Here is a 26,847-nt window from a genome sequence, read left to right on the forward strand (position 1 = left end):
ATTTTTTGTCCTGTTTGGGCTACGCTGAGGGTCGCTAAGGCGCAATATGGCCGCCGAGTGAAGGAAATCTCTCTCAATGGCCAATTCAATTTTTTGTCCTGTTTGGGCTACGCTGAGGGTCGCTAAGGCGCAATATTGCCGCCGAGTGAAGGAAATCTCTCTCAGTGGCCAATTCCATTTTTTGACCTGTTTGGGCTACGCTGAGGGTCGCCGAGGCACAACATGGCCGCCGAGTGAAGGAAATCTCTCTCAATGGCCAATTCCATTTTTGTCCATGGGATCCTCCACCTTTGTGTATTTCCTTTATTCCCCTCACCATATGGTCCGTTCCTTACCCAGGTGGGCGGGGCTATAGTTACCTTTAGCCCAAACATAACTGTTACCACCCCCCATTCTAGATACACGCCTGCTATTGGCTGTTACTGACTCTCATTATTATGCACAAGGGTCTATTTCTGTCCCCTCCCCAAATCATTATGATGTCAGCGGTGTGGCTCCACCTTACGAAGGGTCCCGCCCCCAGGCCTGAGCCTCCCAGTAGCCCAGGAACAAATTTCCATCGCCTGTTCCCAAGGCGACGCCGCAGGTCTGTGGGTGTGTTGTTGGGGGCACTTGGCAAAAACTAAATGGGGGCAATTATACAGCTGGGCAAGTCCATGGCGTTCCAACTGGTGGAGAAGCCCCATTGGCCAACACCTGAGCCGGAAAGGGGAGGGCTTAGAATCCGTTTGGCTGGGAGGGGTGGTACCAACAGTGTGACTGGCTAAACACACAAGTGGGCGGTTTCTTACCCACCCAATACTTACCTATTACCAGTCAGTGCCAAGGTGATGTACCAGGATTGGTGCCAAGCAGCCATACGGAATAAAGGCCACTCCCCTGGGCAAGTCCATGCCAGGCTGATGTACCAGGATTGGTGCCAAGCAGCCATACGGAATAAAGGCCACTCCCCTGGGCAAGTCCATGCCAGGCTGATGTACCAGGATTGGTGCCAAGTAGCCATACGGTACAAAGGCCACTCCCCTGGGCAAGTCCATGCCAGGCTGATGTACCAGGATTGGTGCCAAGCAGCCATACGGCACAAAGGCCACTCCCCTGGGCAAGTCCATGCCAGGCTGATGTACCAGGATTGGTGCCGAGCAGCCATACGGTACAAAGGCCACTCCCCTGGGCAAGTCCATGCCAGGCTGATGTACCAGGATTGGTGCCAAGCAGCCATACGGTACAAAGGCCACTCCCCTGGGCAAGTCCATGCCAGGCTGATGTACCAGGATTGGTGCCGAACAGCCAAACGGTACAAAGGCCACTCCCCTGGGCAAGTCCATGCCAGGCTGATGTACCAGGATTGATGCCAAGCAGCCATACAGCACAAAGGCCACTCCCATGGGCAAGTCCATGCCAGGCTGATGTACCAGGATTGGTGCCAAGCAGTCATACAGCACAAAGGCCACTCCCCTGGGCAAGTCCATGCCAGGCTGATGTACCAGGATTGATGCCAAGCAGTCATACAGCACAAAGGCCACTCCCCTGGGCAAGTCCATGCCAGGCTGATGTACCAGGATTGGTGCCAAGCAGTCATACAGCACAAAGGCCACTCCCCTGGGCAAGTCCATGCCAGGCTGATGTACCAGGATTGATGCCAAGCAGTCATACAGCACAAAGGCCACTCCCATGGGCAAGTCCATGCCAGGCTGATGTACCAGGATTGATGCCAAGCAGTCATACAGCACAAAGGCCACTCCCCTGGGCAAGTCCATGCCAGGCTGATGTACCAGGATTGGTGCCAAGCAGCCATAAGGTACAAAGGCCACTCCCCTGGGCAAGTCCATGCCAGGTTGATGTACCAGGATTGGTGCCAAGCAGCCATACGGCACAAAGGCCACTCCCCTGGGCAAGTCCATGCCAGGCGTGGGCACATCACGTTCCCCAGATAATGAGACACAGGGACGGGGGGTAACTGGGCTACACAAGGATTCCTGTAACTTTATTTATAAAGACGCTGTACAGCTCTCAGTACAAACAGCCCAAACGCTAAGGGACCACATGGCTCCTCCCCTCTCTCTTATTGCCCAATGGGCTAGCAACACCCTGTGGGTCCCTCTGGCACTAAAATGGGGTACCCAGCCTCCCAAAGAACATACTGCACCGGAGCGTCAGAATAAATCAGGAAAAACAAAGAGCAATTTAATAATAAAAATAATTCTAATTATAAATATAAATGTATAGAACTCCCGGCCGGGGTAGTTAATGAGTGAATTATGGGTAATTAACTCCGCCCCGTGCCACAAACTTGTCACAATTCTGAGGCACTCTGGGGCAACAAGCTTGAACTGGGGCAAGTAAACTGGCTTCTGCAACAGGCGGGGCAATGAGACGTGGCAGGCCCTGGGGTATCAGGGCTGGGGGGGTAAAGCAGTAGAAGCTGGGGGGCAAATAAGCTCCTCCCGTCAGTGGCAAAGCTAATAGGCCTGAGCATCATCATCCTCAAAGATAAAGGAGTCCGGCTCGAAATTCTCCGACTCCTCATCTTCATCATAAGAGAAATCGTCTTCATCCAAGTCATCGTCATATTCCTCGTGCCAGTCCTGCGCGTAATCGTCCTCTTCATCGTCCTGCTCCCCCCCCGTGTCCCCCGAGTCCGACGCTCCCTCAGCAACACTGTGTGGGAATAGGGGTGCAGGGAGTCAGCGTCGGAACAGGGGTGCAGGGAGTCAGCGTGGGAATAGGGGCGCAGGGAGTCAGCGTGGGAACAGGGGCGCAGGGAGTCAGTGTGGGAACAGGGGCGCAGGGAGTCAGCGTGGGAACAGGGGGGCAGGGAGTCAGCGTGGGAACAGGGGCGCAGGGAGTCAGCGTGGGAACAGGGGCGCAGGGAGTCAGCGTTGGAACAGGGGAGCAGGAAGTCAGCGTGGGAACAGGGGCGCAGGGAGTCAGCGTGGGAACAGGGGCGCAGGGAGTCAGCGTGGGAACAGGGGCGCAGGGAGTCAGCGTGGGAACAGGGGGGCAGGGAGTCAGCGTGGGAACAGGGGGGCAGGGAGTCAGCGTGGGAACAGGGGCGCAGGGAGTCAGCGTGGGAACAGGGGCGCAGGGAGTCAGCGTGGGAACAGGGGCGCAGGGAGTCAGCGTGGGAACAGGGGCGCAGGGAGTCAGCGTGGGAACAGGGGCGCAGGGAGTCAGCGTGGGAACAGGGGCGCAGGGAGTCAGCGTGGGAACAGGGGCGCAGGGAATCAGACAGAGAAGGGAGGAGAGGAGGCGCTGGGAGTCTCGGAGTAGCAGAGAGAGTGCAGGGAGGAAGAGGAGAGACAGAGTCAATACAGGCAGCACTGCAGGTGAGACAGAGGGGAGAGGTGCTGGGAGTTACAGGATAGGACACGGGAGAGTGGGGGGGGGAAGGAGCAGTGGGAGGAGACTGCAGGAGCTGGGAGTTACAGGATAGGACACAGGAGAGTGGGAGGGGGGGAGCAGTGGGAGGAGACTACAGGAGCTGGGAGTTACAGGATAGGACACAGGAGAGTGGGAGGGGGGGAGCAGTGGGAGGAGACTACAGGAGCTGGGAGTTACAGGATAGGACACAGGAGAGTGGGGGGGGAGCAGTGGGAGGAGACTGCAGGAGCTGGAAGTTGGCAGAGTTAGCTGTAAGCTCATGGGGCAAGGCTCTTACTTTGCGGCTGCAGGCAGGTTTGTCACCGGCGCCGGCACATTGGAAAGTTTCATCTCTTTGTGATCCGGTTGTGACAGGAACCCCACGCGGAAATCCTACGTGAGACAAAATGGCCGCGGTCAGCGCTGCCGCCTGTCTCTTCTCCCCACTGCCTGTCTCTCCTCCCATTGCTCTGCCTGTCTCTCCTCCCCACTGCCTGTCTCTCCTCCCATTGCTCTGCCTGTCTCTCCTCCCCACTGCCTGTCTCTCCTCCCATTGCTCTGCCTGTCTCTCCTCCCCACTGCCTGACTCTCCTCCCCACTGCCTGTCTCTCCTCCCCACTGCCTGTCTCTCCTCCCCACTGCCTGTCTCTCCTCCCCACTGCCTGTCTCTCCTCCCGCTGCTCTGCCTGTTTCTCCCCCACTGCCTGTCTCTCCTCCCACTGCTCTGCCTGTCTCTCCCCCACTGCCTGTCTCTCCTCCCGCTGCTCTGCCTGTCTCTCCCCCACTGCCTGTCTCTTCTCCCCACTGCCTGTCTCTCCTCCCATTGCTCTGCCTGTCTCTCCTCCCCACTGCCTGTCTCTCCCCCACTGCCTGTCTCTTCTCCCCACTGCCTGTCTCTCCTCCCATTGCCCTGCCTGACTCTCCTCCCCACTGCCTGTCTCTCGTCCTGCTGCTCTGCCTGTTTCTCCCCCACTGCCTGTCTCTCCTCCCGCTGCTCTGCCTGTCTCTCCCCCACTGCTCTGCCTGTCTCTCCCCCACTGCCTGTCTCTCCTCCCCACTGCCTGTCTCTCCTCCAGCTGCTCTGCCTGTTTCTCTCCCACTGCCTGTCTCTCCCCCACTGCCTGTCTCTCCTCCCATTGCTCTGCCTGTCTCTCCTCCACTGCCCTGCCTGACTCTCCTCCCCACTGCCTGTCTCTCGTCCTGCTGCTCTGCCTGTTTCTCCCCCACTGCCTGTCTCTCCTCCCGCTGCTCTGCCTGTCTCTCCCCCACTGCTCTGCCTGTCTCTCCCCCACTGCCTGTCTCTCCTCCCCACTGCCTGTCTCTCCTCCAGCTGCTCTGCCTGTTTCTCTCCCACTGCCTGTCTCTCCCCCACTTCCTGTCTCTCCTCCAATTGCTCTGCCTGTCTCTCCTCCCCACTGCCTGTCTCTCCTCCACTGCCCTGCCTGACTCTCCTCCCCACTGCCTGTCTCTCGTCCTGCTGCTCTGCCTGTTTCTCCCCCACTGCCTGTCTCTCCTCCCGCTGCTCTGCCTGTCTCTCCCCCACTGCTCTGCCTGTCTCTCCCCCACTGCTCTGCCTGTCTCTCCCCCACTGCCTGTCTCTCCTCCCCACTGCCTGTCTCTCCTCCAGCTGCTCTGCCTGTTTCTCTCCCACTGCCTGTCTCTCCCCCACTGCCTGTCTCTCCTCCCCACTGCCTGTCTCTCCTCCACTGCCCTGCCTGACTCTCCTCCCCACTGCCTGTCTCTCCTCCACTGCCCTGCCTGACTCTCCTCCCCACTGCCTGTCTCTCCTCCCATTGCTCTGCCTGTCTCTCCTCCACTGCCCTGCCTGACTCTCCTCCCCACTGCCTGTCTCTCGTCCTGCTGCTCTGCCTGTTTCTCCCCCACTGCCTGCCTCTCCTCCCGCTGCTCTGCCTGTCTCTCCCCCACTGCTCTGGCCTGTCTCTCCCCCACTGCCTGTCTCTCCTCCCCACTGCCTGTCTCTCCTCCAGCTGCTCTGCCTGTTTCTCTCCCACTGCCTGTCTCTCCCCCACTGCCTGTCTCTCCTCCCATTGCTCTGCCTGTCTCTCCTCCCCACTGCCTGTCTCTCCCCCACTGCCTGTCTCTCCTCCCATTGCTCTGCCTGTCTCTCCTCCCCACTGCCTGTCTCTCGTCCTGCTGCTCTGCCTGTCTCTCCTCCCGCTGCTCTGCCTGTTTCTCTCCCCACTGCCTGTCTCTCCTCCCCACTGCCTGTCTCTCCTCCCGCTGCCCTGCCTGTCTCTCCTCCTGTTGCTCTGCCTGTCTCTCCTCCCGTTGCTCTGCCTGTCTCTCCTCCCGCTGCTCTGCCTGCTATTCTGCCCCTGTAGGGCTCTTGGCATTGCCCCTTCAGACATTGCCCCTGTGTTGAGTGCAGTGCTGCTGTCTCTCCCCTGGGCTGAGTGCAGTGCTGTCTCTTATAATACAGCTGAGCCAGGGAAGGGGTAAGGACACAGACCAATCAGATGATAGGAAGGGGGGGGTTCCAAGATGGAGGACAGAAGATTCCCTGACCATATACACCAACCCGGGGGCAACAAGTGTGTAATGCCCTGTGTGCAGAGCAGTCTGTGAGTGGCAGTGCCACGGGGGCCTGCAGGTAAGTGCGCCCTTACCTGAGTGGAGTGCTGTAGGATGCCCCGCAGTCTCTCCTGCACTCGCCGGACCAGTTCCAGGCCACTGCTGTACTTATCGGCACTCAGGAGTCGCACACAGGAGCCCAGGTCCTCACACTGCAACAGGCTGTCCTCTATGGGGGGCAAGGGGGGAATGAGCGCCACCATCGCCTGGCACTGGGCACCCCAATCTCCCCCACATGGTCAGACCCGCCTACTGGCACAGTGCCCCCGCTCTCTCACCCCCACATGGTCAGACCCGCCTACTGGCACAGTGCCCCCACTCTCTCCCCCCCACATGGTCAGACCCACCTACTGGCACAGTGCCCCCACTCTCTCACCCCCACATGGTGGGACCCGCCTATTGGCACAGTGCCCCCACTCTCTCACCCCCGGCATGGTGAGACCCACCTACTGGCACAGTGCCCACACTCTCTCACCCCCGGCATGGTGAGACCCACCTACTGGCACAGTGCCCCCACTCTCTCCCCCCCACATGGTCAGACCCACCTACTGGCACAGTGCCCCCACTCTCTCCCCCCAAATGTCAGACCCGCCTACTGGCACAGTGCCCCCACTCTCTCACCCCCACATGGTGGGACCCGCCTACTGGCACAGTGCCCCCACTCTCTCACCCCTGGCATGGTGAGACCCACCTACTGGCACAGTGCCCCCACTCTCTCACCCCTGGCATGGTGAGACCCACCTACTGGCACAGTGCCCCCACTCTCTCACCCCTGGCATGGTGAGACCCACCTACTGGCACAGTGCCCCCACTCTCTCACCCCCACATGGTGGGACCCGCCTATTGGCACAGTGCCCCCACTCTCTCACCCCCGGCATGGTGAGACCCACCTACTGGCACAGTGCCCACACTCTCTCACCCCCGGCATGGTGAGACCCACCTACTGGCACAGTGCCCCCACTCTCTCCCCCCCACATGGTCAGACCCACCTACTGGCACAGTGCTCCCACTCTCTCCCCCCCAAATGGTCAGACCCACCTACTGGCACAGTGCCCCCACTCTCTCCCCCCCAAATGGTCAGACCCGCCTACTGGCACAGTGCCCCCACTCTCTCACCCCCACATGGTGGGACCCGCCTACTGGCACAGTGCCCCCACTCTCTCACCCCTGGCATGGTGAGACCCACCTACTGGCACAGTGCCCCCACTCTCTCACCCCCACATGGTTGGGCCTGCCTACTGGCACAGTGCCCCCACTCTCTCACCCCCACATGGTGAGACCCACCTACTGGCACAGTGCCCACACTCTCTCAGCAGTCACACAGTTTCCCTCACACTGAGAGAGGGGTATGATGCCCGTGCCGTGGGCAGTTTGGGGGGCAACTCACCCAGAAGGATCTGCAGGGCGCTGACGTGGAGCTCCAGGTTCTCAGTCTGAGACTCCAGCACATCGAGGCGCTCGGAATCCTGGTTGTAGTAACTGTAGACACAGGCGTACCCCAGAACCTACAGGCAGGGGGCAGAGTCAGGCACGGGGCAAACTCTCAGCCAAATGCTCAGGAAATGATTTCTCTCCCTCTGACCAATGAGTGAGCGCCGAGCCAAACTGGCACCAAGGCCTGTGGTGCTGCCAGGCACGTTGGCACCATAAGAGAAATCTTACAGAATTCCCTGTTTTTGGGGATCAGTATGGCACCTACCTACCCAGGGGCATTACCAGAGCTGAAATGAATGGGGGGGAGGGCATTGATGCCATATGAAATATGCTTCCTGTAAGAATCCCCCCAAACTTGGGCTTCATGGGGGTCCCCACATCTAACTGAGACTGCTCCTGATCAAAAGGGAGGGTGTACGTGCCGGATCAGGATCCCATTGGCTCTACTGGTACCACTGGGAGAGGAGCATCACCAATGCAGTTGGTCGGTACCACCCAGTCCCCCTGGGGGCGGTGAATGTTCCCACCCCCCCTCCCCTTTTTCTTTATTAATGACATATAAATCTGAGCCCCCACTTCCTATACCCAGTGAGGGGGGTTCCCTAGGTGAGTTATGGGGAGCCATTGGGGCTGGGGGGCCAGAAGCAGAATGAGACCCTCACCTTGCGGCTCTGCTCCAGGACGCGGCACGCGGTGATGAGGAAGGTCAGTGAGCGCAACGGGGGCTCCTCCCTCAGAACACTCAGCCGCTTGCGCAGAGACACCGCAAAGTCCTGGGGGGGAGAAGGAGAGGCAGTTGGTGCCAATGCACAGGGCAGAATGGGGGGGGAGAGGCAGTTGGTGCCAATGCACAGGGCAGAATGGGGGGGGGAGAGGCAGTTGGTGCCAAAGCACAGGGCAGAATGGGGGGGGGGAGAGGCAGTTGGTGCCAATGCACAAGGCAGAATGGGGGGGGGAGAGAAAGTTGGTGCCAATGCCCAGGGCAGAATGGGGGGGGTGAGACAGTTGGTGCCAATGCCCAGGGCAGAATGGGGGGGGGAGAGACAGTTGGTGCCAATGCCCAGGGCAGAATGGGGGGGGGGAGAGACAGTTGGTGCCAATGCCCAGGGCAGAATGGGGGGGGGAGAGACAGTTGGTGCCAATGCCCAGGGCAGAATGGGGGGGGTGAGACAGTTGGTGCCAATGCCCAGGGCAGAATGGGGGGGGGAGAGACAGTTGGTGCCAATGCCCAGGGCAGAATGGGGGGGGGAGAGACAGTTGGTGCCAATGCCCAGGGCAGGATGGGGGGGGGAGAGACAGTTGGTGCCAATGCCCAGGGCAGAATGGGGGGGTAGGACTAGGGGGAGCGGATGAGCCGCTGGTACCTTGGCACGGTGCTGGAACGTGCATCTCTCATTGTAGTCCTGGAACCGCTTCTCCTGCCGGGCGGCTTTACTGACCTGCGGGGGCAGCAGATTTCAGCAATTTACCCCCAATACCCACAGTCCTTTCACCCCCACTGGCAAAATGATACCAATCTGCAACGTACCATGGCCGAACAGTTGTAATAATCCTTGTGGGTGGGTTTCCAGGGCTTTAGGCATCGCCAGCAGAATCCATGGTTACATTTGGCACAGGTCATACTACAGGGGAACCAGAGAGAGCCAATCAGCAACTCCCGACACATTTACTGTAAGCTCCTCCCCTCCATCCACTCACTTTCTCTTATTCCCCTCCTACTTTCCTACTCATTGTAGGCTCCTCTTCCCTCTCACCTTCCTACTCACTATAGGCTCCTCCTCCCTCTCACCTTCCCTACTCATTGTAGGCTCCTCCTCCCTCTCACCATCCTACTCACTATAGGCTCCTCCTCCCTCTCACCTTCCCTACTCATTGTAGGCTCCTCCTCTCTCTCGCCTTCCCTACTCATTGTAGGCTCCTCCTCCCTCTCACCTTCCCTACTCATTGTAGGCTCCTCCTCTCTCTCGCCTTCCCTACTCATTGTAGGCTCCTCATCCCTCTCACCTTCCCTACTCATTGTAGGCTCCTCCTCCCTCTCACCATCCTACTCACTATAGGCTCCTCCTCCCTCTCACCTTCCCTACTCATTGTAGGCTCCTCCTCTCTCTCGCCTTCCCTACTCATTGTAGGCTCCTCATCCCTCTCACCTTCCCTACTCATTGTAGGCTCCTCCTCCCTCTCACCATCCTACTCACTATAGGCTCCTCCTCCCTCTCACCTTCCCTACTCATTGTAGGCTCCTCCTCTCTCTCGCCTTCCCTACTCATTGTAGGCTCCCCCTCTCTCTCGCCTTCCCTACTCATTGTAGGCTCCTCCTCTCTCTCGCCTTCCCTACTCACTATAGGCTCCTCCTCCCTCTCACCTTCCTTACTTATTGTAGGCTCCTCCTGCCTCTCACCTTCCCACTCACAGACTTCCGGTCCTCGTTGCTTTCATACTCCATACTTGTTGGGGCCACCGTACACGCCTCCTACCTGGCGTGGCCTATGGGTCTTCCTGTAACCCTTTACGTCCCACTGCTCCCCCATTCACGGCAGGTAAGTAGCCCATACTCACTGCAGACATCCCTCGTTCTTCTCGATAGGCGCCTGGCAGCTGGGGCAATGCTTGGAGATCAGCTTGGTCAGGTGTTTGCTTTGCGCCTCCACAGTCATCCCCTCATAGAAGCCCCCGTCGTCCATCCACTGGGACATGTGGCTGCAGCTGGCCGGGTAATGGGCCTGAAAGGGGCCAGAGAGTTGGTCAGAGGAGCCCAAACCTGCCCCCCAGTACCCGCCAGTAATGCCATGGCAACGTATTAGGGAGCACTCACCTCGGGGAAGCTGCAGTTAAAGCAGGAGAGCCACGAGCACTTGGTACAGGCGGCGCCGCTGCCCAATCCCTCCTTACACAGGACCCGGTCGCAGCCCTGGGGGTTTGTGCACCACGTCAGGTTGGAGCAGTTCTCTACAAAACCTCGCAGGAGAGACTTCTCGTACTGAAAGGCAGAACGGAACCACCATAGTGAGAGTTGTGCCCTCTGCCCCCCCCCAGTCTGACCCAGTGCACCCAGCACCCATACTGCCCCGGCCCTGCAACCAACCCACAGGTCCCCCAGCCAAACCAGAGACTCCATTTGTATCACCTGACAAAATGTAACTAGAGGGTAGAAATGCCCAGGAAATGCCACCCTGCTCCAGGGGCAATAGGAAGGGTACAGCGGATACAGAGGTGCCCCGGGCCCGTGGGTGCTACGGTACCTTCTCTATGACCTCCTTGGAGGTGATGATCTTGCTGATGAAGTCAGACGTGGGCTGTGCCAGGCAGTCGGTGGTTGGGCAGGTGCAGTTCAGCGCCAGATTCTGTTCAATTCGTGTTGTCAGATATTCCTTCCAGCAGCTCTGGGCATGGGGCATGGAGAGAACATGGGTGAGAACCAGTGGGTGCGGTACCCGCCCTGACCCCGACAGCCTAACCCATCTCTGCCCCTTTAGCCTGGCACATAAACATCTGGTGTTACATGGGCAACAAGCAGATACTGTCAGTAGGTGAGCCAGGATTGGCAGCTAATGCCACTGTCAGTAGCTGAGCCCGGGGTTGGCAGCTAATGCCACTGTCAGTAGGTGAGCCCGGGGTTGGCAGCTAATGCCACTGTCAGTAGGTGAGCCCGGGGTTGGCAGCTAATGCCACTGTCAGTAGGTGAGCCTGGAGTTGGCAGCTAATGCCACTGTCAGTAGGTGAGCCCGGGGTTGGCAGCTAATGCCACTGTCAGTAGGTGAGCCCGGGGTTGGCAGCTAATGCCACTGTCAGTAGGTGAGCCCGGGGTTGGCAGCTAATGCCACTGTCAGTAGGTGAGCCCGGGGTTGGCAGCTAATGCCACTGTCAGTAGGTGAGCCTGGAGTTGGCAGCTAATGCCACTGTCAGTAGGTGAGCCTGGGGTTGGCAGCTAATGCCACTGTCAGTAGGTGAGTTGGGGGTTGGCAGCTAATGCCACTGTCAGTAGGTGAGCCCGGGGTTGGCAGCTAATGCCACTGTCAGTAGGTAAGCCTGGGGTTGGCAGCTAATGCCACTGTCAGTAGGCGAGCCTGGGCTTGGCAGCTAATGCCACTGTCAGTAGGTGAGCCTGGGCTTGGCAGCTAATGCCACTGTCAGTAGGTGAGCCCGGGGTTGGCAGCTAATGCCACTGTCAGTAGGTGAGCCCGGGGTTGGCAGCTAATGCCACTGTCAGTAGGTGAGCCCGGGGTTGGCAGCTAATGCCACTGTCAGTAGGTGAGCCTGGGATTAGCAGCTAATGCCACTGTCAGTAGGTGAGCCCGGAGTTGGCAGCTAATGCCACTGTCAGTAGGTGAGCCTGGGATTAGCAGCTAATGCCACTGTCAGTAGGCGAGCCCGGGTTGGCAGCTAATGCCACTGTCAGTAGGTGAGCCCGGAGTTGGCAGCTAATGCCACTGTCAGTAGGTGAGCCTGGGATTAGCAGCTAATGCCACTGTCAGTAGGTGAGTTGGGGGTTGGCAGCTAATGCCACTGTCAGTAGGTGAGCCTGGGCTTGGCAGCTAATGCCACTGTCAGTAGGTGAGCCTGGGATTGGCAGCTAATGCCACAGTCAGTAGGTGAGCCCGGGGTTGGCAGCTAATGCCACTGTTAGTAGGTGAGTCGGGGGTTGGCAGCTAATGCCACTGTCAGTAGGTGAGCCCGGGGTTGGCAGCTAATGCCACTGTCAGTAGGTGAGCCCGGGGTTGGCAGCTAATGCCACTGTTAGTAGGTGAGTCGGGGTTGGCAGCTAATGCCACTGTCAGTAGGTGAGCCCGGGGTTGGCAGCTAATGCCACTGTTAGTAGGTGAGCCCGGGGTTGGCAGCTAATGCCACTGTTAGTAGGTGAGTCGGGGGTTGGCAGCTAATGCCACTGTCAGTAGGTGAGCCCGGGGTTGGCAGCTAATGCCACTGTCAGTAGGTGAGCCCGGGGTTGGCAGCTAATGCCACTGTCAGTAGGTGAGCCCGGGGTTGGCAGCTAATGCCACTGTCAGTAGGTGAGCCCGGGGTTGGCAGCTAATGCCACTGTCAGTAGGTGAGCCCGGGGTTGGCAGCTAATGCCACTGTTAGTAGGTGAGTCGGGGGTTGGCAGCTAATGCCACTGTCAGTAGGTGAGCCCGGGGTTGGCAGCTAATGCCACTGTCAGTAGGTGAGCCCGGGGTTGGCAGCTAATGCCACTGTTAGTAGGTGAGTCGGGGGTTGGCAGCTAATGCCACTGTCAGTAGGTGAGCCCGGGGTTGGCAGCTAATGCCACTGTTAGTAGGTGAGCCCGGGGTGGCAGCTAATGCCACTGTTAGTAGGTGAGTCGGGGGTTGGCAGCTAATGCCACTGTCAGTAGGTGAGCCCGGGGTTGGCAGCTAATGCCACTGTCAGTAGGTGAGCCCGGGGTTGGCAGCTAATGCCACTGTCAGTAGGTGAGCCCGGGGTTGGCAGCTAATGCCACTGTCAGTAGGTGAGCCCGGGGTTGGCAGCTAATGCCACTGTCAGTAGGTGAGTCGGGGGTTGGCAGCTAATGCCACTGTCAGTAGGTGAGTCCGGGGTTGGCAGCTAATGCCACTCTCAGTAGGTGAGCCCGGGGTTGGCAGCTAATGCCACTGTCAGTAGGTGAGCCCGGGGTTGGCAGCTAATGCCACTGTCAGTAGGTGAGTCGGGGGTTGGCAGCTAATGCCACTGTCAGTAGGTGAGCCCAGGGTTGGCTGCTAATGCCACTGTCAGTAGGTGAGTCCGGGGTTGGCAGCTAATGCCACTGTCAGTAGGTGAGCCCGGGGTTGGCAGCTAATGCCACTGTCAGGTGAGTCGGGGGTTGGCAGCTAATGCCACTGTCAGTAGGTGAGTCGGGGGTTGGCAGCTAATGCCACTGTCAGTAGGTGAGCCCGGAGTTGGCAGCTAATGCCACTGTCAGTAGGTGAGCCCGGGGTTGGCAGCTAATGCCACTGTCAGGTGAGTCGGGGGTTGGCAGCTAATGCCACTGTCAGTAGGTGAGCCCGGGGTTGGCAGCTAATGCCACTGTCAGTAGGTGAGCCCGGGGTTGGCAGCTAATGCCACTGTCAGTAGGTGAGTCGGGGGTTGGCAGCTAATGCCACTGTCAGTAGGTGAGCCTGGGATTAGCAGCTAATGCCACTGTCAGTAGGTGAGCCCGGGGTTGGCAGCTAATGCCACTGTCAGTAGGTGAGCCCGGGGTTGGCAGCTAATGCCACTGTCAGTAGGTGAGCCTGGGCTTGGCAGCTAATGCCACTGTCAGTAGGTGAGCCCGAGGTTGGCAGCTAATGCCACTGTCAGTGGGTGAGCCCGGGGTTGGCAGCTAATGCCACTGTCAGTAGGTGAGCCTGGGCTTGGCAGCTAATGCCACTGTCAGTAGGTGAGTCGGGGGTTGGCAGCTAATGCCACTGTCAGTAGGTGAGCCCGGGGTTGGCAGCTAATGCCACTGTCAGTAGGTGAGCCCGGGGTTGGCAGCTAATGCCACTGTCAGTAGGTGAGCCCGGGGTTGGCAGCTAATGCCACTGTCAGTAGGTGAGTCGGGGGTTGGCAGCTAATGCCACTGTCAGTAGGTGAGCCCGGGGTCGGCAGCTAATGCCACTGTCAGTAGGTGAGTCAGGGGTCGGCAGCTAATGCCACTGTCAGTAGGTGAGTCGGGGGTTGGCAGCTAATGCCACTGTCAGTAGGTGAGTCGGGGGTTGGCAGCTAATGCCACTGTCAGTAGGTGAGTCGGGGGTTGGCAGCTAATGCCACTGTCAGTAGGTGAGTCGGGGGTTGGCAGCTAATGCTGTAGATTTGCACCCCTGCAGGTCTCCCCTCGGGGCCCATAAGAGCCAGACCCTCACCTTGCAGCACAGGTGCTGGCAGCACAGAGTTGGGTGATGTTCCGCTGGGCTCAGGGGGCTGACACACACGGGGCAGGCAGGCTGGGGGCTCTCTGGGTGCTGGGGGTCCCGCACTTGCAGGCCGGAGGAGATGAGCAGCAGTTCTGGTTCTTCCGTGTATTTCTGCAGCAGGAGGTCCACGTTCCACTTGCAGTGAATGAGCAGATGTTGGGCCGTGTCTGGGTCGATACTCAGCGTTTGGGAAACCTGCGCCACCATCTGGCCCATCAGCGCCCGCACATCCTCCTGGCTTAGGGTCCGCCCCATGGGGAGGAGCACAGTCTCCAGAACCCCCTGCTCCGTTCCTCCACTGGAGCTACAAGACAGACGGACACATTGGGCACTTGTTACGTCGAGAGGGTATCAGTGGGCAAGTGACCCTTGTAAACTTCTGGGTCAGAACAGCAGGGCGCGAGTTACACGCTACTCATTATATTGGCCCCGTAATATTAATGACTGTGCCGGAGGGTATATATCCCCTTTAATGGCTGAGACTGAGCATGAAGGCCCTGATGCTATTGGGAAGCCCCTGTTTGCATCACTGCAGGAAAGCAGGTTTGAGTCTGACTCCCAAAGGCTGACGGCACATTGGGTGAAAGCCCCTAGTGGTGAATGTTCCTGCCATGTTGGCACATACTCTGGTTACCAGTAGCCAATACTACACAGCAGCCATTATGCCCATGTTGGTGGCGCCGTACGTACCTAGGGGGGGGCTGATTGCTGCCGTGACCCTGTCTCTTCCTGCCCGGGCTCTGGAAGCTGATGTGGGCTTTGCCCTTATGTGGGGTGGCCGGGTCCTTGGACAGATACTCCAGTATATGGGGGCGGTCGTCGCTGCGCCGCACGTAGCCCTGGCTGATCAGGTGCATGATACAGGACAGCACGTCCGTGTGGCTACAGCCAAAGCTCAGGAACTTCAGGCTCCGCCCAGACTCCATTTTCTGACAGGCCTCAATCACCTGGGAAGGGAGAAAAGATCAGGACTAACCCAGACTCGCCCAGCTCCTTGTGTTCCGTGGGCACATTATTGGGTACATTACTGGGCACAGAGCAGATATCTGGGATTAGAGTGCAATAAACATGTCAGACAAAGAACCTACAAAAATTGTGAGCGGATCAGGGGGCCACGTATGGCTTGTGGCCCTCCAGTTGGACAGCCCTGCTCCACGGTGTCCTGCTGCCTGACACAAAGCCCACTGGGTGGTTCTGCTGCTGGACACAAAGCCCAGTTAGCAGGGTGACAGAATTTTTGGGAATGGGCTGAACAGTTACAATATTTGCCCCGGGGCAACTCACCCTGAACACTAGGTTATCAATGTGCAGCTCCTTCTCCTCCTTCATGATCTGGGTTATGAGGCAAAAGATAACGTTCCTCTTCCTCTCCAGTGTCCGACCCTCATCTTCCTCCACATTCAGGTAGGTCTGTCTGGGAAGTAAGCGCAGGACCCTGCCCGCCCCTGGCTCGCTCCTCGCTTCCCCATTCACTCGCAGATACCCTGCGCCAATGAGCAAGGGCACGACATCAGGGAGTGTGAGCAGGCTGGTGTGAGTGCGGGCATGGTGCCAGTGTGAGCAGGCTGGTGTGAGTGTGGGCACGGTGCCAGTGTGAGCAGGCTGGTGTGAGTGTGAGCAGGCTGGTGTGAGTGCAGGCATGGTGCCAGTGTGAGCAGGCTGGTGTGAGTGCAGGCATGGTGCCAGTGTGAGCAGGCTGGTGTGAGTGCAGGCATGGTGCCAGTGTGAGCAGGCTGGTGTGAGTGCAGGCATGGTGCCAGTGTGAGCAGGCTGGTGTGAGTGCAGGCATGGTGCCAGTGTGAGCAGGCTGGTGTGAGTGCAGGCATGGTGCCAGTGTGAGCAGGCTGGTGTGAGTGCGGGCATGGTGCCAGTGTGAGCAGGCTGGTGTGAGTGTGGGCATGGTGCCAGTGTGAGCAGGCTGGTGTGAGTGTGGGCATGGTGCCAGTGTGAGCAGGCTGGTGTGAGTGCGGGCATGGTGCCAGTGTGAGCAGGCTGGTGTGAGTGTGGGCATGGTGCCAGTGTGAGCAGGCTGGTGTGAGTGTGAGCAGGCTGGTGTGAGTGCGGGCATGGTGCCAGTGTGAGCAGGCTGGTGTGAGTGCGGGCATGGTGCCAGTGTGAGCAGGCTGGTGTGAGTGCGAGCATGGTGCCAGTGTGAGCAGGCTGGTGTGAGTGCGGGCATGGTGCCAGTGTGAGCAGGCCAGTGTGAGTGCGGGCATGGTGTGAGTGTGGGCATGGTGCCAGCGTGAGCAGGCTGGTGTGAGTGTGGGCATGGTGCCAGCATGAGCAGGCTGGTGTGAGTGTGGGCATGGTGCCAGTGTGAGCAGGCTGGTGTGAGTGTGGGCATGGTGCCAGTGTGAGCAGGCTGGTGTGAGTGCGGGCATGGTGCCAGTGTGAGCAGGCTGGTGTGAGTGTGGGCATGGTGCCAGTGTGAGCAGGCTGGTGTGAGTGTGAGCAGGCTGGTGTGAGTGCGGGCATGGTGCCAGTGTGAGCAGGCTGGTGTGAGTGCGGGCATGGTGCCAGTGTGAGCAGGCTGGTGTGAGTGCGAGCATGGTGCCAGTGTGAGCAGGCTGGTGTGAGTGCGGGCATGGTGCCAGTGTGAGCAGGCCAGTGTGAGTGCGGGCATGGTGTGAGTGTGGGCATGGTGCCAGCGTGAGCAGGCTGGTGTGAGTGTGGGCATGGTGCCAGCATGAGCAGGCTGGTGTGAGTGTGGGCATGGTGCCAGTGTAAGTGTGGGCATGGTGCCAGTGTGAGCAAGCTGACATGCAATACAATTGTCAAGCACTCACCCTCCTCCTGGGTCAGGATGGCACCCTTGGCAGTGAGTGGGGACAGTGCATGGCCAATAAGGACCTGGGAGAGGCCGGTGGCCTGGGTTATGGACTCAAATGAAACTTCCTGAAAGAACAGAGAGAGAGTGAGAGAGCACTCAGAGCAGCCGTAGGGGCTGCAGGGTTCCGGGCTGTGGGGTTCCGGGCTGCGCACACAGGCTGCGGGGTTCTGGGCTGCGCACACAGGCTGCGGGGTTCTGGGCTGCGCACACAGGCTGCGGGGTTCTGGGCTGCGCACACAGGCTGCAGGGTTCTGGGCTGCGCACACAGGCTGCAGGGTTCCGGGCTGTGCACACAGGCTGCGGGGTTCTGGGCTGCGCACATGGGCTGCGGGGTTCTGGGCTGCGTACAGGGGAACACGGGCTGTGGGGTTCCGGGCTGTTCACACAGGCTGTGGGGTACCGGGCTGTGCACACGGGCTGTGGGGTACCGGGCTGTGCACACGGGCTGTGGGGTACCGGGCTGTGCACACGGGCTGTGGGGTACCGGGCTGTGCACACGGGCTGTGGGGTACCGGGCTGTGCACACGGGCTGTGGGGTACCGGGCTGTGCACACGGGCTGTGGGGTACCGGGCTGTGCACACGGCTGGGGTTCCGGGCTGTGCACACAGGCTGCGGGATTCCGGGCTGTGCACACAGGCTGCGGGGTTCTGGGCTGCATACACGGGCTGCAGGGTTCTGGGCTGCGTACAGGGGCCTGCGTACAGGGGAACACGGGCTGTGGGGTACCGGGCTGTGCACACGGGCTGTGGGGTACCGGGCTGTGCACACGGGCTGTGCACACGGGCTGTGGGGTTCCGGGCTGTGCACACAGGCTGCGGGATTCCGGGCTGTGCACACAGGCTGCGGGGTTCTGGGCTGCATACACGGGCTGCAGGGTTCTGGGCTGCGTACAGGGGCCTGCGTACAGGGGAACACGGCTGTGGGGTTCCGGGCTGCTTGGTTCTGGGCTGTGCACACGGGCTGCAGGGTTCTGGGCTGTGCACACGGCCTACGGGGTTCTGGGCTGCAGGGATCTGGGACTTTACCAGCACTGATATAAACACACACACCCTTGTCACTGACTAAGCAAATATTATTCTGGGACACAAGGATAAATATTTCATCATTTCAGAGTCATGTGACCCCAACTCACCTCCCGCTGGTTAAACTGCAGCAAAATGAACATCTGCAGGGTGGAAACTTGTAGGGTTAAACTCCCATATTGCACCTCAGCATTTCCCAACCAGGTCCATTGCAACCGGCGGCTCTGAGTCAGATCAGATCCCTGCAGAGACTGGCCTGTAATATTATATAGGGAGAGATCAGATCCCCGCAGAGACTGGCCTGTAATATTATATAGGGAGAGATCAGATCCCCGCAGAGACTGGCCTGTAATATTATATAGGGAGAGATCAGATCCCCGCAGAGACTGGCCTGTAATATTATATAGGGAGAGATCAGATCCCCGCAGAGACTGGCCTGTAATATTATATAGGGAGAGATCAGATCCCTGCAGAGACTGGCCTGTAATATTATATAGGGAGAGATCAGATCCCCGCAGAGACTGGCCTGTAATATTATATAGGGAGAGATCAGATCCCCGCAGAGACTGGCCTGTAATATTATATAGTGAGAGATCAGATCCCCGCAGAGACTGGCCTGTAATATTATATAGTGAGAGATCAGATCCCCGCAGAGACTGACCTGTAATATTATATAGGGAGAGATCAGATCCCCGCAGAGACTGGCCTGTAATATTATATAGGGAGAGATCAGATCCCCGCAGAGACTGACCTGTAATATTATATAGTGAGAGATCAGATCCCCGCAGAGACTGACCTGTGATATTATATAGGGAGAGATCAGATCCCCGCAGAGACTGACCTGTAATATTATATAGGGAGAGATCAGATCCCCGCAGAGACTGGCCTGTAATATTATATAGGGAGAGATCAGATCCCCGCAGAGACTGGCCTGTAATATTATATAGGGAGAGATCAGATCCCCGCAGAGACTGGCCTGTAATATTATATAGGGAGAGATCAGATCCCTGCAGAGACTGGCCTGTAATATTATATAGTGAGAGATCAGATCCCCGCAGAGACTGGCCTGTAATATTATATAGTGAGAGATCAGATCCCCGCAGAGACTGGCCTGTAATATTATATAGTGAGAGATCAGATCCCCGCAGAGACTGACCTGTAATATTATATAGTGAGAGATCAGATCCCCGCAGAGACTGACCTGTAATATTATATAGGAGAGATCAGATCCCCGCAGAGACTGGCCTGTAATATTATATAGTGAGAGATCAGATCCCCGCAGAGACTGGCCTGTAATATTATATAGTGAGAGATCAGATCCCCGCAGAGACTGGCCTGTAATATTATATAGTGAGAGATCAGATCCCCGCAGAGACTGACCTGTAATATTATATAGGGAGAGATCAGATCCCCGCAGAGACTGACCTGTAATATTATATAAGGAGAGATCAGATCCCCGCAGAGACTGGCCTGTAATATTATATAGTGAGAGATCAGATCCCCGCAGAGACTGGCCTGTAATATTATATAGTGAGAGATCAGATCCCCGCAGAGACTGGCCTGTAATATTATATAGTGAGAGATCAGATCCCCGCAGAGACTGACCTGTAATATTATATAGGGAGAGATCAGATCCCCGCAGAGACTGACCTGTAATATTATATAGGGAGAGATCAGATCCCCGCAGAGACTGGCCTGTAATATTATATAGGGAGAGATCAGATCCCCGCAGAGACTGGCCTGTAATATTATATAGGGAGAGATCAGATCCCCGCAGAGACTGGCCTGTAATATTATATAGTGAGAGATCAGATCCCCGCAGAGACTGGCCTGTAATATTATAGATCCCATCCAATGGGCCCCCCTCTGACTTTGGATCTGGGTGCCATCTAATGGGACCAATCCAAACTGGCGGGGGAACCCACACACTTACTTTTTGTATAGAAGTCCTTGAAACAGTTCAGCGGCCGGCAGAGGGATTCTGGGAAATATTTGGTAGGATCCTTCATGTAGCAAAGAGACGGTATTGCCCAGCACCGCGGGGACAAGACGGAAATGTGCACTTTTGGCTCCTCCCCCAAATGGCCGACACCTATAGACTTCTCCTCCTCCATGTCCTGCAAGGGGACAGTTGGCGCTAGTGACAGATATAAGTAAAGGGAAACTATATGGCAGCTCCCAGGCGCATACACAGACACCAATATACAGTAAGGGGGCAGCTCTGTGCGTATAATTATACCCTCCTCCTGTACGGCTTCCGCCCCCCATTATGTGTCCCCCAAACTCCTCCTAATACCCCCCTCTGCCCTGGGCCCCAACTCACCTCTCCCTCCTCATCAGACAGGAGGCCGGTGTCCATTTCCTGCAGGCAGAACAGGTGCTGCTCCCTCTGTAGATCACTGGCCTCCTGTAGGTTCTTCAGCATCTGTTGGGGGAATCTGTTTGGGAAGCAAATCCCGATGTGATCCACCACGGAGCTCTCCAACCACGAGGGGCCCAATGAGAGGAGCCGATCCGCCAGGTAATGCCTGGAATAGAGAGCAGCAGTTGGGGGGGACACAGGGCACCACAGAGGGGTGGGGGCAGGTAATACCTGGAATAGAGAGCAGCAGTTGGGGGGGACACAGGGCACCACAGAGGGGTGGGGGCAGGTAATACCTGGAATAGAGAGCAGCAGTTGGGGGGGACACAGGGCACCACAGAGGGGTGGGGGCAGGTAATGCCTGGAATAGAGAGCAGCAGTTGGGGGGGACACAGGGTATCACAGAGGAGTGGGGGCAGGTAATGCCTGGAATAGAGAGCAGCAGTTGGGGGGGACAACAGGGCACCACAGAGGGGTGGGGGCAGGTAATGCCTGGAATAGAGAGCAGGCAGTTGGGGGGGACACAGGGCACCACAGAGGGGTGGGGGCAGGTAATGCCTGGAATAGAGAGCAGCAGTTGGGGGGGACACAGGGCACCACAGAGGGGTGGGGGCAGGTAATGCCTGGAATAGAGAGCAGCAGTTGGGGGGGACACAGGGCACCACAGAGGGGTGGGGGCAGGTAATACTGGGAATAGAGAGCAGCAGTTGGGGGACACAGGGTATCACAGAGGGGTGGGGGCAGGTAATGCCTGGAATAGAGAGCAGCAGTTGGGGGGACACAGGGCACCACAGAGGGGTGGGGGCAGGTAATACCTGGAATAGAGAGCAGCAGTTGGGGGGGACACAGGGTATCACAGAGGAGTGGGGGCAGGTTATGCCTGGAATAGAGAGCAGGCATGTGGGGGGGGCACAGGGTATCATAGAGGGGTGGGGGGCAGGTAATACCTGGATAGAGAGCAGCAGTTGGGGGGGACACAGGGTATCACAGAGGGGTGGGGGCAGGTAATACCTGGAATAGAGAGCAGCAGTTGGGGGGGCAACAGGGTACCACAGAGGGGTTGGGGGCAGGTAATGGCTTGAATAGAGAGCAGCAGTTGGGGGGGGGCACAGGGCACCACAGAGGGGTGGGGGCAGGTAATGCCTGGAATAGAGAGCAGCAGTTGGGGGGGGGACAAAGGGAACCATAGAGGGGTGGGGGCAGGTAATACCTGGAATAGAGAGCAGCAGTTGGGGGGGCACAGGGTATCACAGAGAGGTGGGGCAGGTAATGCCTGGAATAGAGAGCAGCAGTTGGGGGGGACACAGGGCACCACAGAGGGGTGGGGGCAGGTAATGGCTGGAATAGAGAGCAGCAGTTGGGGGGACACAGGGCACCACAGAGGGGTGGGGCAGGTAATGCCTGGAATAGAGAGCAGCAGTTGGGGGACACAGGGTATCACAGAGGAGTGGGGCAGGTAATGCCTGGAATAGAGAGCAGCAGTTGGGGGACACAGGGTATCACAGAGGAGTGGGGGCAGGTAATGCCTGGGAATAGAGAGCAGCAGTTGGGGGGGACACAGGGCACCACAGAGGGGTGGGGGCAGGCAATGCCAGGAATAGAGAGCAGCAGTTGGGGGGGGACACAGGGCACCACAGAGGGGTGGGGGCAGGCAATGCCAGGAATAGAGAGCAGCAGTTGGGGGGGGGCACAGGGCACCACAGAGCGGTGGGGCAGGCAATGCCAGGAATAGAGAGCAGCAGTTGGGGGGGGACACAGGGCACCACAGAGGGGTGGGGGCAGGCAATGCCAGGAATAGAGAGCAGCAGTTGGGGGGGACACAGGGCACCACAGAGGGGTGGGGGCAGGTAATGCCTGGAATAGAGAGCAGCAGTTGGGGGACAAAGGGCACCACAGAGGGTGGGGGCAGTAATGCCTGGAATAGAGAGCAGCAGTTGGGGGGGGACACAGGGCACCACAGAGGGGTGGGGGCAGGTAATGGCTGGAATAGAGAGCAGCAGTTGGGGGGGGGACAAAGGGCACCACAGAGGGGTGGGGGCAGGTAATGGAAGGGGCCACTCACCTGTAGAAGTGCTCAAAGGAATTGGCCAGTTCCAGGTCAGAAAGAAAAAGCACAAACTCCAGGAACTGCTGTAAGTGGCCGAGGGCCTGTAGGTTATAGTAATCTGTGCTGATCTCCTGGATCCTGCAGTCTATGTAGCGAGCAAACTGCTCCGTTATCTGCAAGTAACACACAGCTGCCATCAGAACCATCAGAACCCTGACACCCCAATATACAGCCAACGGGGCCCAGAGGCAGGAGCAACCCAAACCCCCGGCCCGGCTGGCCCCAGACTTACATGCAGTGCGGTTAGGAAGGAGAGCTGAAGGGCCCCTCACAGAACCCCCGGCCCGGCTGGCCCCAGACTTACATGCAGTGCGGTTAGGAAGGAGAGCTGAAGGGCCCCTCACAGAACCCCCGGCCCGGCTGGCCCCAGACTTACATGCAGTGCGGTTAGGAAGGAGAGCTGAAGGAGCCCCTCACAGAACCCCGGCCCGGCTGGCCCCAGACTTACATGCAGTGCGGTTTAGGAAGAGAGCTGAAGGAGCCCCTCACAGAACCCCCGGCCCGGCTGGCCCCAGGACTTACATGCAGTGCGGTTAGGGAAGGAGAGCTGAAGGGCCCCTCACAGAACCCCCGGCCTGGTTGGCCCCAGACTTACATGCAGTGCGGTTAGGAAGGAGAGCTGAAGGGCCCCTCACAGAACCCCCGGCCTGGTTGGCCCCAGACTTACATGCAGTGCGGTTAGGAAGGAGAGCTGAAGGGCCCCTCACAGAACCCCCGGCCTGGTTGGCCCCAGACTTACATGCAGTGCGGTTAGGAAGGAGAGCTGAAGGGCCCCTCACAGAACCCCCGGCCTGGTTGGCCCCAGACTTACATGCAGTGCAGTTAAGAAGGAGAGCTGAAGGGCCCCTCACAGAACCCCCGGCCCGGCTGGCCCCAGACTTACATGCAGTGCGGTTAGGAAGGAGAGCTGAAGGGCCCCTCACAGAACCCCCGGCCTGGTTGGCCCCAGACTTACATGCAGTGCGGTTAGGAAGGAGAGCTGAAGGGCCCCTCACAGAACCCCCGGCCCGGTTGGCCCCAGACTTACATGCAGTGCGGTTAGGAAGGAGAGCTGAAGGGCCCCTCACAGAACCCCCGGCCCGGTTGGCCCCAGACTTACATGCAGTGCGGTTAAGAAGGAGAGGCTGAAGGGCCCCTCACAGAACCCCCGGTCCGGTTGGCCCCAGACTTACATGCAGTGCGGTTAAGAAGGAGAGCTGAAGGAGCCCCTCACAGAACCCCTGGCCCGGCTGGCCCCAGACTTACATTCAGTGCGGTTAGGAAGGAGAGCTGAAGGGCCCCTCACAGAACCCCCGGCCTGGTTGGCCCCAGACTTACATGCAGTGCGGTTAAGAAGGAGAGCTGAAGGAGCCCCTCACAGAACCCCCGGCCCGGCTGGCCCCAGACTTACATGCAGTGCGGTTAGGAAGGAGAGCTGAAGGGCCCCTCACAGAACCCCCGGCCTGGTTGGCCCCAGACTTACATGCAGTGCGGTTAGGAAGGAGAGCTGAAGGCCCCTCACAGAACCCCCGGCCCGGTTGGCCCAGACTTACATGCAGTGCGGTTAGGAAGGAGAGCTGAAGGGCCCCTCACAGAACCCCCGGCCCGGTTGGCCCCAGACTAATGCAGTGCGGTTAAGAAGGAGAGCTGAAGGGCCCCTCACAGAACCCCCGGCCCGGTTGGCCCCAGACTTACATGCAGTGCGGTTAAGAAGGAGAGCTGAAGGAGCCCCTCACAGAACCCCTGGCGCAGCGACAGGAGAAACAGGGTCTGTTGGCCAAACAGCTCCTCCATGGCCTGTCTGAGCTCCAGGTACAGCGAGCAGAACCGAGGAACCAGATCAGTGTTGTTCCACGACACCTCCAGGAACCTCTGCACCTGAGAAACAAGCAGAACCATTGGCTGAGTGAGACCCCGGCACCCAGATACCCCCCTCCCAGTGCTGTTCCCCAAGTCTCCCCCCAGTTCCACAGTTACCTGCTTCTGTACTACCCCCTGCCAGCACTCGGCTATCCCCGTCATGGTGCTCAGGAGAGAAACGGTGCCCTTCGTTGGCAAAGAGGCTGAATCTGGACTTTTCTCATCTGAAATGAGAGCTCAGCATTAGACTCGGCAACAATTGGCCTAAACATTCTCAAGGAACTGCCCCAGCTCCACCCACTTTACATGCATCTATGCCAAAAGCATCAACTGCTGATGAAGCTCCACCCACTTTGTGAAAGAACCTGCCTACTGCAAAAGCTCCTCCTACTGGAGAGGCAGTGACTGCTCCTAAAGCTCCACCCACTCCAATTAAACCACTCCCACACTGGCATTATGTATCTGTCACTGACCCTGGCAGCCAAAAAAATTATAGTAAAGCTAGACTATTACTGTGGAAATTTAAAGGGGCAGGGTTCCCTTTATTGCAATGAATAGAGCTGGTAAGGTTTCACAATGACCCCCCTTTATATGCGCCCCCAGTTCTGCTATCCCCTCCCTACACCTGTGTTCATCTCACTGGTTTTGCTGGGGGGTTTCAGGGCCTCTGTTTCGGGGAGACTGGAGTCCACGTGGACCAGGAGGTGCGTCAGCCTGCGCACGCGGGAGTTAAAGACGGAGGATCGAGACTTGGGGCGCCTAGAAAGCCGCACATTTTCCAGGTACTTGGTGAGGAGCCAGTGCAGGGGGCTCATCCCTCCAGGGTCTGAAATGGAAAAGAGAGTTGGGGGCTTTACATGGGGGGATATACAAGAGCGAAGAAGCAGCAATGAGTGGGGGAAGAACACAATCTCCGGGGGGGCCCATAGGAACAAGCTAGTAACAAAGCAGTGGGGGGGGGGGCAGAGATGAGGGGTATAAAGGGGAGAATAACCAAAGGAGATTGGGGAACAGAAATGGGGGACAAAAAGGGGGTGAGAAGCAGCACAGACCCGGCCTATAGCCATGTGACACTACGACCACCCACCCATCCCTGCACCAATGTATTTTAGCCTGAAATTCAACCCCCCCCCCCCCCCCCCACTGTGTTGCCATGAATGGTAACTACCTGCATAACACAACCTTAACTCTTATTTGTACCTGGAGTAGTTATGCTCTGCACCAGGGGGGCAATTAATGCCTCCCAACATGTCCGACCCAGAGCCTGTGCCGCCTCATCGTCTGGCAGAAAGCGATCGGCAAACTCCTGTTCGTGCGTCAGTGTGCGGTTCAGCCTGCGGCAACACAATTACACCAGTTATACCGGGGGTGACCCTATCCCCACAACTTGGCCCTTACCGCCCCGCATTCCATTAGTGCCAGCTCATTGCCCATGATTCTCAGAGCGGCAGGGGTTAAGGTCCAAAGTACATGAGTGGGAGATGCTGTGGAACCGGCAGGTAAGGGTGGCAAAGCGCCACTGTAAGTTGCTGACAAACACATGTGACTTACTATACTGACAGCACAGCCAATGAGATGTCTCGGGACCTTCTAAGCCAACCAATTACTGGATGAGGAAGGAATTATGAAGATAAAGGTATCTTTATTTTTAATTAATTTTCCCATAAAAGTCTGCAATAAATTCTGCAGATCAAGGTGAGTGGCAAAACCCTCCCACTGTTTGTAGGAGGAGCTTAAAGAACTTTTAGCCGCGGCCTGTAGGGGCCTTTATAGCAGTCTCTCTGTGGTTCTGTGGGCCGGGGCAGAACTGGAACTCAGACAATGAAGGTGAAGGAGAGAACACTGGGGCTGCACCATCTCTGCCCAGGACTTGGTATTGGGCTCAACCAATCAAATCAAATCTGGGGCCTCCTTTGATTAATCCAGAAAGTACAGGAAGAAACAGCTTGAGACCAACGTGGCGACCCAGATCCAAAGTGCAGTTCTGATTCTATAGTGGGCCAGGTATCCGCAGTCACTTTAGTGATAGACTGTGATTTAGCCTTTGCTATGGGGGGCAAATGGGAGACCTATGGAAAGAACGGGCATGGCACACACTGGCACACTAAAGGCTTGCCCTAGTAACCGGGATGTTGCTATGGGCATTTATTTGATTGATCCCTAGACTTTGAGAGTGAGGGAGAGAGAAAGAGAGAGAGAGAGGGAGAGGGAGAGAGACAAACAGAGAGAGGGATGCCCTCAGTCCAGTGATGGAGCCATATAGCCAGAGGGCAAGCAGCAGTCCCCATGAGTCTCAGGCCGTGAGTCCGGGAGCTCCCACAGTGGGTTTGTTGGGCACAGGGTGGGTGGAAGTCAGGTGATTCAGCACCAATGTTAACTAAAAGTTCTGGTCTCGGTATTGGGAAGTTCCTTGCCCCAG

General features: G+C 57.9%; 1 protein-coding gene across 1 annotated transcript; it reads right to left on the minus strand.

Annotated features, from left to right (window-relative positions):
• Window positions 1-2,163: 2,163 nt before the first annotated feature.
• cul9 (cullin 9) lies at window positions 2,164-25,768 on the minus strand (the record flags this gene model as incomplete). Its single annotated transcript, NM_001127053.1, is given in 22 exon segments — window positions 2,164-2,658; window positions 3,659-3,753; window positions 5,988-6,121; window positions 7,340-7,457; window positions 8,049-8,159; window positions 8,751-8,825; window positions 8,915-9,008; window positions 9,943-10,106; window positions 10,199-10,363; window positions 10,626-10,766; window positions 14,217-14,571; window positions 14,958-15,214; window positions 15,552-15,751; window positions 17,054-17,162; window positions 18,231-18,376; window positions 20,054-20,237; window positions 20,444-20,648; window positions 22,545-22,702; window positions 24,264-24,446; window positions 24,546-24,652; window positions 25,069-25,254; window positions 25,629-25,768. Coding segments are annotated over 22 exon segments (3,526 nt in total), but the record flags the coding sequence as incomplete, so codon positions are not given.
• Window positions 25,769-26,847: the final 1,079 nt, after the last annotated feature.

This window comes from Xenopus tropicalis, chromosome 5 (assembly GCF_000004195.4).
Source record: "Xenopus tropicalis strain Nigerian chromosome 5, UCB_Xtro_10.0, whole genome shotgun sequence".
Lineage (NCBI taxonomy): Eukaryota > Metazoa > Chordata > Amphibia > Anura > Pipidae > Xenopus > Xenopus tropicalis.